Raw genomic sequence first — 12,500 nt, forward strand, 5'->3', positions numbered from 1 at the left:
AATAGCTGATCAATAACTCATCAATAACTCATCAATAGCTGATCAATAACTCATCAATAACTCATCAATAGCTGATCAATAACTGATCAATAACTCATCAATAACTCATCAATAACTGATCGATGGCTGATCAATAGCTGATCAATAAGTGATCAATAGCTGATCAATAGCTGATCAATAGCTGATCAATAACTCATCAATAACTGATCAATAGCTGATCAATAAGTGATCAATCACTGATTCAACAACTGATCAATAGCTGATCAATAACTCATCAATAACTCATCAATAGCTGATCAATAACTCATCAATAACTGATCAATAGCTGATCAATAACTCATCAATAACTCATCAATAGCTGATCAATAACTCATCAATAACTCATCAATAGCTGATCAATAACTCATCAATAACTCATCAATAGCTGATCAATAACTCATCAATAACTGATCAATAACTCATCAATAACTGATCGATAGCTGATCAATAGCTGATCAATAAGTGATCAATAGCTGATCAATAGCTGATCAATATCTGATCAATAACTCATCAATAACTGATCAATAGCTGATCAATAAGTGATCAATCACTGATTCAACAACTGATCAATAGCTGATCAATAACTCATCAATAACTCATCAATAGCTGATCAATAACTCATCAATAACTGATCAATAGCTGATCAATAACTCATCAATAACTCATCAATAGCTGATCAATAACTCATCAATAACTCATCAATAGCTGATCAATAACTCATCAATAACTCATCAATAGCTGATCAATAACTCATCAATAACTGATCAATAACTCATCAATAACTGATCGATAGCTGATCAATAGCTGATCAATAAGTGATCAATAGCTGATCAATAGCTGATCAATAGCTGATCAATAACTCATCAATAACTGATCAATAGCTGATCAATAAGTGATCAATCACTGATTCAACAACTGATCAATAGCTGATCAATAACTCATCAATAACTCATCAATAACTCATCAATAGCTCATCAATAACTCATCAATAACTCATCAATAGCTGATCAATAACTAATCAATAACTCATCAATAGCTGATCAATAACTCATCAATAGCTGATCAATAACTCATCAATAACTCATCAATAGCTGATCAATAACTCATCAATAACTCATCAATAGCTGATCAATAACTCATCAATAACTCATCAATAGCTGATCAATAACTCATCAATAACTGATCAATAACTCATCAATAACTCATCAATAACTGATCGATAGCTGATCAATAAGTGATCAATAGCTGATCAATAGCTGATCAATAGCTGATCAATAGCTGACCAATAACTCATCAATAACTGATCAATAGCTGATCAATAAGTGATCAATCACTGATTCAACAACTGATCAATAGCTGATCAATAACTCATCAATAACTCATCAATAACTCATCAATAGCTCATCAATAACTCATCAATAACTCATCAATAGCTGATCAATAACTCATCAATAACTCATCAATAGCTGATCAATAACTCATCAATAGCTGATCAATAACTCATCAATAACTCATCAATAGCTGATCAATAACTCATCAATAACTCATCAATAGCTGATCAATAACTCATCAATAACTCATCAATAGCTGATCAATAACTCATCAATAACTGATCAATAACTCATCAATAACTCATCAATAACTGATCGATAGCTGATCAATAGCTGATCAATAGCTGATCAATAGCTGATCAATAGCTGATCAATAACTGATCAATAGCTGATCAATAAGTGATCAATCACTGATTCAACAACTGATCAATAGCTGATCAATAACTCATCAATAACTCATCAATAACTCATCAATAGCTCATCAATAACTCATCAATAACTCATCAATAGCTGATCAATAACTCATCAATAACTCATCAATAGCTGATCAATAACTCATCAATAGCTGATCAATAACTCATCAATAACTCATCAATAGCTGATCAATAACTCATCAATAACTCATCAATAGCTCATCAATAACTCATCAATAACTCATCAATAGCTGATCAATAGCTGATCAATAACTCATCAATAACTGATCAATAACTGCAGCTGTATTGTGTCTCGTTCTCTTCATCAGATTTCTATGAACTCAAACTGGATCCAAACACAATGCACAGAAACCTCAAACTGTCTGATAACAACAGGAAGGTGACACATGTGAAGGAGGATCAGTCATATCCTGATCATCCAGACAGATTTGATTACTGTCAGCTGCTGAGTAGAAATGTTCTGACTGGTCGATGTTACTGGGAGGTCGAGTGGAGAGGAAACGTTTATATATCAGTGAGTTACAGAAGAATCAGCAGGAAAGGAAACAGTTATGACTGTATGTTTGGATATAACGATCAGTCCTGGAGTCTGAGCTGCTATGATGGTGGTTACTGTGTCCATCACAATAAGAGACAAACATCCATCTCCTCCTCCTCCTCCTCCTCCTCCTCCTCCTCCTCCTCCTCCTCCTCCTCCTCCTCCTCCTTTAACAGAGTAGCAGTGTATGTGGACTGTCCTGCTGGCACTCTGTCCTTCTACAGAGTCTCCTCTGACACACTGATCCACCTCCACACCTTCAACACCACATTCACTGAGCCTCTGTATGCTGGGTTTGGGTTCTACCGGTCTGTTTCTGGTTCCTCAGTGTCTCTGTGTGGTCTGTAGGAAGGAGAGTCTCCTCCTGTCAGAGAAACGTTCTCATGTTATTTAGCACCAACCTGATCTCTCACTGGTTGTAAATAGAGTTTCTAAAGCCAACATGGTTTCCACATGACTGACAGTTAGTTAGTCAGTCACATATATCCACATTTAAAAAGCTGTAAAACAGAAGCTGATTTTCTCAGAGCAGATATCTCAGTCTGTTAGAGGACTGTTTGGAGGTTCGGAGGTCGTGGCTTTGATCCTTATGAGTCTCAGTCAATGTTCAAGTCCAACACCCAAAGTGAAACTCAGAAGCTCTCAGAGAGAAAACCACCAGCGGCTCAAAGTTTACTGAATGTATAAACTTTGTTTTGTTTAAATTCAGCGATAACTTATTATTGCCAAACCAGTTTTTCAGTATATTTAATTCCTTTTCAGCTGAAGTCAGAAGCTGTTCTAGGTTTTTACCAGAGCAGTAGAGAATGGTGTCATCAGCAAATAAAACACATTTAAACAGTTTGGAAAACATTGCAAATATCATTGATATATAATATGAATCATTTAGGGCCTTTCTTCTTCAGCAGCTTTCAGAAACGTTTTATTTCAACTCTTTAAAGTTTATTTCATGTCGTCTGTTTGAATCTGGATTGAAAATAATTCTCCAAAGAAAATCATCAGATCTGATTTCATGTTTTTTTATTTTGAAGCAAAGAAGAAGTTTTTCTAGCAACTGCTGTTAGTTTGTTTTCTTTGTTCTCTCAGCAATAAACAAACAGTTTCATGTTGTTCATTTCAACTTTAAACTGATTTCATGTTGATGACACAATAAAAAGAACATGAAGGTTTGTTTGAGTCCATGTCTGAATATTAAAACAACTTAAAGATGTCAAATATTTAAACTATAGTGTTATTAACAGCAGGTTTTATTCAAATAGATCAATATTCATATTTACTCTGTTTTTATTCATCAGTAAATAACATCTGGAAGAGTTTCAGTGTTTTTAACCCTGAGTTTTGTCTGCAGGTTTTTCACCTAAAATACATAAAACTGATTTATTTATTTATTATTTATTTACTGATTTTTGATCAGCTTGGAGCTTTTATTGTTTCGGGACATTTTACAGGAATAAGCTCCATATTTTAAATAACTACTGTAGATAAAAATTAAACTGCTCTTAAATTATAAATCTGACTTTTTTGACTTTTTAGTTTCATTTTCTAAAGTAAATCTTTCCTGCTGTTAAACATTTATATAAAATTTAAAAAGTAATTCATTGTAGTTTTAAATCAAACAGGAGGTAATGGAGCGGTTTGTTTTTTGGACTATTTTCAGCAGCAGTAGAAAGTTTAACTGATTTTAAATTATAAACTTTTTGACTTTATAGTTTCATATTTAAAGTTAAATCTGAAAACAAAAAGCAAACACTGGCTCTGTTCCCGCTGGTTTAAATATAGTTTTATATTTTTAAAATAAGTTTTAAAACATAAACAAACAAAACCAGGTTTTCTGGGACTATTTTCAGCGGCGGATGAATCCATGATGATGAAACAACACACACACACAGAAAGTGTTTGATAAAAAACCTTTTTTCTTATTTTCGTCTGGATTTATTTATTGTACATGATTACAGTCACAGTTCATGTGAAGGTGGGGTCAGAGGTCAGAGGTCAGAGGTTTAGAAGTAGTTGACGACTCTGCGGATGGACTGGATGTTGGGGTTCTGGGCCTGCCACTCGTTATGGCTGCAGTAGTTTCCACGCTCCACGATGTACATACGGCCGCGGAAGTTTGGCTCCTCGTACATCACCCAGCTGCAAGGTAATCAATCAATCAATCAATCAATCAATCAATCAATCAATCAGTGTGTGTGTGTGTTACAGAGTGTGTGTGGGGATTGCAACCAATAGAAAGCCTCCTGGTGCAGTTTTTTTAAGGTCCCGACAGAGCTGATTTTCATGACTGTGTGTGAACCCTAGTGGTCACACACAGTACTGCAGTGTATATTTCCCAAAGTGTGTATATTAGCATATTAGCTTAGCGAATATCACCCTGCACTGCAGTTAAAGTACCTCAGAGTAGTACTACAGTTAAAGTACCTCAGAGTAGTACTACAGTACTACAGATAAAGTACCTCAGAGTAGTACTACAGTAACAGTACCTCAGATAAGTACTACAGTACTACAGTAACAGTACCTCAGAGTAGTACTACAGTACTACAGTTAAAGTACCTCAGAGTAGTACTACAGTAACAGTACCTCAGATAAGTACTACAGTACTACAGTAACAGTACCTCAGAGTAGTACTACAGTACTACAGTTAAAGTACCTCAGAGTAGTACTACAGTACTACAGTAACAGTACCTCAGATAAGTACTACAGTACTACAGTAACAGTACCTCAGAGTAGTACTACAGTACTACAGTAACAGTACCTCAGAGTAGTACTACAGTACTACAGTAACAGTACCTCAGAGTAGTACTACAGTACTACAGTTAAAGTACCTCAGAGTAGTACTACAGTAACAGTACCTCAGATAAGTACTACAGTACTACAGTAACAGTACCTCAGAGTAGTACTACAGTACTACAGTAACAGTACCTCAGAGTAGTACTACAGTACTACAGTAACAGTACCTCAGATAAGTACTACAGTACTACAGTAACAGTACCTCAGAGTAGTACTACAGTACTACAGTAACAGTACCTCAGAGTAGTACTACAGTACTACAGTAACAGTACCTCAGAGTAGTACTACAGTACTACAGTTAAAGTACCTCAGAGTAGTACTACAGTAACAGTACCTCAGATAAGTACTACAATACTGCAGTAAAAGTACCTCAGAGTAGTACTGCTGTGCTGCGGCTAACAGTGATGCCAGTTGTATGCTAATAGACGTTAGCATTACGGGCAAAACTGGTTTAAAGTTTACGTGAAAGTTTTTGATATTTCAAATGATTTTTGTTTTATCAAAAAATTACGATAAATTTCGCAGTTAAAATTATGTCTCCAGACGAGACCCTTTAGTCAGGGGTCCCCACAAGGTAGTAAAACAGGTATGTGTGTGTGTTACAGCATGTGTTATAGTGTATGTCTTATAGTGTGTGTGTGTGTGTGTGTGTGTGTGTGTGTGTGTGTGTGTGTGTGTGTTACAGTATGTGTGTATGTGTGTGTGTGTGTGTGTGTTACAGTGTGTGTGTTACAGTATGTGTGTATGTGTGTGTGTGTGTGTGTGTGTGTGTGTGTGTTACAGTGTGTGTGTGTTATGGTGTGTGTGTGTGTGTGTGTTACAGTGTGTGTGTGTGTGTGTATGTGTGTGTGTGTGTTACAGTGTGTGTTACAGTGTGTGTTTGTGTGTGTGTGTGTGTGTGTGTTACAGTGTGTGTATGTGTGTGTTATGGTGTGTGTGTGTGTGTTTGTGTGTGTGTTATGGTGTGTGTGTCATAGTGTGTGTGTTACAGTGTGTGTATGTGTGTGTGTGTTATAGTATGTGTGTGTGTGTGTGTTTGTGTGTGTGTTATGGTGTGTGTGTTATAGTGTGTGTGATACAGTGTGTGTATGTGTGTGTATGTGTTTGTGTGTGTGTTATGGTGTGTGTGTTATAGTGTGTGTGTTACAGTGTGTGTGTGTGTGTGTGTGTGTGTGTTACAGTGTGTGTATGTGTGTGTGTGTGTGTGTGTGTGTGTGTGTGTGTGTGTGTGTGTGTGTTTGTGTGTGTGTGTTATGGTGTGTGTGTTATAGTGTGTGTGTTACAGTGTGTGTTACAGTGTGTGTGTGTGTGTTACAGTGTGTGTGTGTGTGTGTGTGTGTGTAGGACTTACGCTCCGTCTCCGTACACCTTGACGGAGTTGATGCAGTTCTTGGAGAGTCCGCGGCTCTGCAGGAAGGGGCAGTCGTCACAGATGTCGACACACTGACCGGAGAAGTTGCAAGCCTCGAACAGCTCGATGCGGTAATGCTCTCCGTGCTGCAACACACACACACACACACACACACACACACACACACACACACACACACATGACATCATTCATCATTAATAACATCACGTCATCGTCTGGTCTGAAACATTTAAACGTCACGAAATAATAGAAACGAATCTTCACATTTAAGAAGCTGGAATTCAAAAAGAACGAAAAACGATCAGTTATTAAAACAGTTGATTCATATTTAGTTATATTTAGGTATTGATTGGTATTGATTGGTATTGATTGGTGATTAATATTTAGTTATATTTAGGTATTGATTGGTGATTAATATTTAGTTATTATTTCAGCTCGTTGGTTTAAAGGTTAAAGTTTCTCCCTCTGATCAGTTCCTGAGGGTTTAGTTACACTGTTCTACACATCACTATAGTACTGATCAGACTATTGATCGGTATTGATCAGACTATTGATGGTTATTGATGGGTGTTGATGGGTATTGATCAGACCATTGATGGGTATTGATAGGTATTGATCAGACTATTGATTGGTATTGATCAGACCATTGATGGGTATTGATAGGTATTGATCAGACTATTGATGGTTATTGATGGGTATTGATCAGACTATTGATGGGTATTGATCAGACTATTGATAGGTATTGATGGTTATTGATGGGTATTGATCAGACTATTGATGGTTATTGATGGTTATTGATCAGACTATTGATCGGTATTGATAGGTATTGATCAGACTATTGATGGTTATTGATGGTTATTGATCAGACTATTGATCAAACTATTGATCGGTATTGATCAGACTATTGATTGGTATTGATAGGTATTGATCAGACTATTGATTGGTATTGATAGGTATTGATCAGACTATTGATCAGACTATTGATGGGTGTTGATGGGTGTTGATGGGTATTGATCAGACTATTGATAGGTATTGATCAGACTATTGATGGGTATTGATAGGTGTTGATAGGTATTGATCAGACTATTGATGGGTATTGGTAGGTATTGATCAGACTATTGATGGTTATTGATGGGTATTGATGGGTATTGATGGGTATTGATGGGAATTGATCAGACTATTGATGGTTATTGATGGTTATTGATGGGTATTGATCAGACTATTGATGGGTATTGATGGGTATTGATGGGTATTGATCAGACTATTGATAGTTATTGATGGGTATTGATGGGTATTGATGGTTATTGATCAGACTATTGATGGTTATTGAGGTTATTTGATCAGACTATTGATGGGTATTGATGGTTACTGATGGGTATTGATCAGACTATTGATGGTTATTGAGGTTATTGATCAGACTATTGATGGGTATTGATCAGACTATTGATGGGTATTGATCAGAGTATTGATGGTTATTGAGGTTATTGATCAGACTATTGATGGGTATTGATCAGACTATTGATTGGTATTGATCAGACTATTGATGGTTATTGATGGGTATTGATCAGACTATTGATTGTCATTGATGGGTATTGATGGTGCTAACCATGCGGATGGGCTTGCAGGATCCCATGTGGTCGTTGTGGGAGTTCCACCTCTGGAATTCGGGGTACTCTCCGTGCTCCAGGATGTACTGCTGGCCCTTAAAGTCGGGATGATCGTAGCAGATCCAGGCGCCGCTCTCCACACGGATGGAGTTCACCCTGAAAACAAACAAGACAGTTTTTATTTATTCTTCAGTCAGTCTCATTCAATCTTTTATTGACACGAAGGTTGGTGAACATGATGCGAATATAAAGACTGAATACATAAAGTGTTTTACATTGTTAACTCAAATGTTCTATGAACTGGTTTAAGATGATTAAAACTGACATTTGTTCTCGTTAGAAATATTTTCTCTGTTTACATTTGTTTTTATTCTTTTTCTTGATATTTTCTGTCAAATACTGAATTTATTTATTCAGCATTTATTCTTAAAAACATCACAAACATATAATCTGTAAAACTGATTTAAAAATAAACATGGAAATAAAAACTAATGCATCTTTTTTTAAAGTAACTGCTTAATTATTATTTTATCTTATATGAATTTTATTATAATGATCTCAGTCCTGTGTGTGTGTGTGTGTGTGTGTGTGTGTGTGTGTGTGTGTGTGTGTGTGTGTGTGTGTGTGTGTGTGTGTGTGTGTGTGTGTGTGTCTCTCAGCTCTTCATCTTCACCTGTTCATGAAGCCGCGGTCCTGGAAGTTATCACAGTCACCTCTGACCTCCAGCTTCCTGCCGGTGAAGCATTTCCCCTCATAGAAGGTAATCTGCAGGTAAACAATAAAAACATCAGCTTCAATTTTTCACTGTTTTTACCTTTTTAAAGACATTTCTAACCTCGTTGTTTCCATGGTTACTGTTTAATCATAAATAATAACCAGCAGTGAAATCAGATGTCAGTCAACAAATGAAAAAACAGATTTGACTTAATTGATCTGAATTAAACAAATAAGAACTAATATAATACTTATTAATAAAAATACAAAAATACAAAATATTATAATAATATCAGAACTGAAGCTGCTGGAAAACAAACTTATTGTCTCTTTTTTAAGATATTTCAGCCACTTTAAATAATTCAACATGACATTAATGTTTAAACCTTCGGTGTTTTCAAGTTTAAAACACATTTTCAAACAAATAGTTAAAACTTTTTCCTTCAAATGAGTCAAAACATCAAACCAGAAAGTGTCATTTAAGCTCCTGTCACTAAACGTTTTCAACTGAATTTAAATTAAAACTGAAGCTGCTGAAACCGCTTCATTAAATTTAATTATTAGAAAGATTTTCAGTCCAGAACAAAAAGAAAACTTTAATTATATCAACTTTTGTACGTTTGTTTTTAAATATGTGTTTTCTGAGGCGGCCGAGCTTCTCCTCAAGTTTAACACTTTAAAATAATAAATAAATAATTAATATAACAATATATTAACAGTTATTAATAATTAATAACTGTTATTCTACATTAATTTAACCATAAAATATTGTAGTTTTATTATTTAACTATAAAATATTTCAAGTTTAAAACATCTTTTAAAATAAAGAAATAAGAATATTTCCTTCAAACAGCCATTAAAACAAGTTCTTCACACCTGATGAAACACTTCAACTCAACAGTTTCTGGATTTAATTGGAATTAAATCTCTAAACTGACGTCCAATAAAACATCTTAAATAAAGTAAGTTAGTTTAAATCTGTAAATAAAAACACAGATTTGCATGTTTTGACCTCCAGCTGATCTCTCTCTCTCTCTCGGCCCGTCGTGGGTCACTCACCTTTCCAGAGTACTGCGACATCTTTGCCCACTGGATGTTTTCCAACCTGGCCCACAACCACACACACAGTGTAACAGAGAAAAAGTTGGACCCCCCAATATATACGGCAGCGGGGGCGGGGGAGGGGCGGGGGGGCGGCGGGGCGGACAAAAGAGCCGGCTTTAAACGTTTCTGCTGCCTCGACGCTTTCCCTTCATCCTGATGTGTCTGCTGATTCTGCTGTGTGTGTGTGTGTGTGTGTGTGTGTGTGTGTGTGTGTGTGTGTGTGTGTGTGTGTGTGTGTGTGTGTGTGTGGTCAATAGAAAGTGCTTGTCCTGGACTTTGTGGGGGTCAGTGATATTGCACATGTCACGCTTCTATAGACAGACTGACGGTGAATTCAGCTCGGACGGTTTTTTGGGGTTTTTATTGAACGTCGAGGTTAAAAGTTCATTAAAACGACTCCGACCGAGATGTCACACCAGAAATGTTTGATTCGGCTGCTGCTTCTGTAAAGGATTGTGATATAATGTGTGTATTGTGATATAATGTGTATATTGTGATATAATGTGTGTATTGTGATATAATGTGTGTATTGTGATATGATGTGTATATTGTGATATAATGTGTATATTGTGATATAATGTGTGAATTGTGATATAATGTGTGTATTGTGATATGATGTGTATATTGTGATATAATGTGTATATTGTGATATGATGTGTATATTGTGATATAATGTGTATATTGTGATATAATGTGTGAATTGTGATATAATGTGTGTATTGTGATATGATGTGTGTATTGTGATATAATGTGTGTATTGTGATATAATGTGTGTATTGTGATATGATGTGTGTATTGTGATATAATGTGTGTATTGTGATATAATGTGTGTATTGTGATATGATGTGTATATTGTGATATAATGTGTGTATTGTGATATGATGTGTGTATTGTGATATAATGTGTGTATTGTGATATGATGTGTATATTGTGATATGATGTGTGTATTGTGATATAATGTGTGTATTGTGATATGATGTGTATATTGTGATATAATGTGTGTATTGTGATATGATGTGTGTATTGTGATATGATGTGTGTATTGTGATATGATGTGTATATTGTGATATGATGTGTATATTGTGATATGATGTGTATATTGTGATATAATGTGTATATTGTGATATGATGTGTATATTGTGATATAATGTGTGTATTGTGATATAATGTGTGTATTGTGATATAATGTGTATATTGTGATATAATGTGTGTATTGTGATATGATGTGTATATTGTGATATAATGTGTGTATTGTGATATGATGTGTGTATTGTGATATAATGTGTGTATTGTGATATGATGTGTGTATTGTGATATAATGTGTGTATTGTGATATAATGTGTGTATTGTGATATGATGTGTGTATTGTGATATGATGTGTGAATTGTGATATGATGTGTATATTGTGATATAATGTGTATATTGTGATATAATGTGTGTATTGTGATATAATGTGTGTATTGTGATATAATGTGTATATTGTGATATAATGTGTATATTGTGATATAATGTGTGTATTGTGATATAATGTGTGTATTGTGATATAATGTGTGTATTGTGATATAATGTGTATATTGTGATATAATGTGTATATTGTGATATAATGTGTGTATTGTGATATAATGTGTGTATTGTGATATAATGTGTGTATTGTGATATAATGTGTATATTGTGATATGATGTGTATATTGTGATATAATGTGTGTATTGTGATATAATGTGTGTATTGTGATATAATGTGTGTATTGTGATATAATGTGTATATTGTGATATGATGTGTATATTGTGATATAATGTGTGTATTGTGATATGATGTGTATATTGTGATATAATGTGTGTATTGTGATATAATGTGTGTATTGTGATATAATGTGTGTATTGTGATGTGTATTGTGATATGATGTGTATATTGTGATATAATGTGTGTATTGTGATATGATGTGTGTATTGTGATATAATGTGTGTATTGTGATATAATGTGTGTATTGTGATATAATGTGTATATTGTGATATAATGTGTGTATTGTGATATGATGTGTGTATTGTGATATAATGTGTGTATTGTGATATAATGTGTGTATTGTGATATGATGTGTATATTGTGATATAATGTGTGTATTGTGATATAATGTGTGTATTGTGATATAATGTGTGTATTGTGATGTGTATTGTGATATGATGTGTATATTGTGATATAATGTGTGTATTGTGATATGATGTGTGTATTGTGATATAATGTGTGTATTGTGATATAATGTGTGTATTGTGATATAATGTGTATATTGTGATATAATGTGTGTATTGTGATATGATGTGTGTATTGTGATATAATGTGTGTATTGTGATATAATGTGTGTATTGTGATATAATGTGTGTTGTCACGTTGTGGGAACTCAGAGCTGATGTTGAATCATGAGCTCAAAGTGTGAATGATGTCATCAATACATAAATATCCATGTAATTTAACTTCCTGTCGTCCTCCCGTCTGTTTTGACTGTTCTTTCTTTCCTCCCTCCGTCCTTTCCTTCCTTCTTCCTCCCTCCCTCCCTCCTTTGCTTCCTTATTCCTCCC

The 12,500-nt window shown here is 34.8% G+C and overlaps 2 protein-coding genes across 2 annotated transcripts in view; one reads left to right on the forward strand and one right to left on the reverse strand.

Annotated features, from left to right (window-relative positions):
• The window catches only part of LOC134002059 (neoverrucotoxin subunit alpha-like), a 15,351-nt gene extending 11,928 nt beyond the window's left edge, over positions 1-3,423 (forward strand). The window contains exon 3 of the mRNA XM_062441328.1: positions 2,113-3,423. Within this exon, the coding sequence (XP_062297312.1) occupies positions 2,145-2,690 (546 nt within the window). The 5' untranslated portion in view covers positions 2,113-2,144 and the 3' untranslated portion in view covers positions 2,691-3,423. The remainder of the gene's footprint in view (positions 1-2,112) is intronic.
• A 919-nt stretch (positions 3,424-4,342) lies between these two features.
• On the reverse strand, positions 4,343-9,905 carry LOC134002060 (gamma-crystallin N-B). The gene is made up of 5 exons (XM_062441329.1): positions 9,885-9,905; positions 8,785-8,876; positions 8,111-8,267; positions 6,484-6,629; positions 4,343-4,478 (listed from the first exon to the last, which is right to left on the reverse strand). The coding sequence occupies exons 1-5, from the start codon at positions 9,903-9,905 to the stop codon at positions 4,343-4,345; spliced, it is 552 nt and encodes a 183-aa protein (XP_062297313.1).
• Between the last annotated feature and the right edge of the window lie 2,595 nt (positions 9,906-12,500).

The sequence above is a fragment of the Scomber scombrus genome, chromosome 20 (assembly GCF_963691925.1).
Source record: "Scomber scombrus chromosome 20, fScoSco1.1, whole genome shotgun sequence".
Classification (NCBI taxonomy): domain Eukaryota; kingdom Metazoa; phylum Chordata; class Actinopteri; order Scombriformes; family Scombridae; genus Scomber; species Scomber scombrus.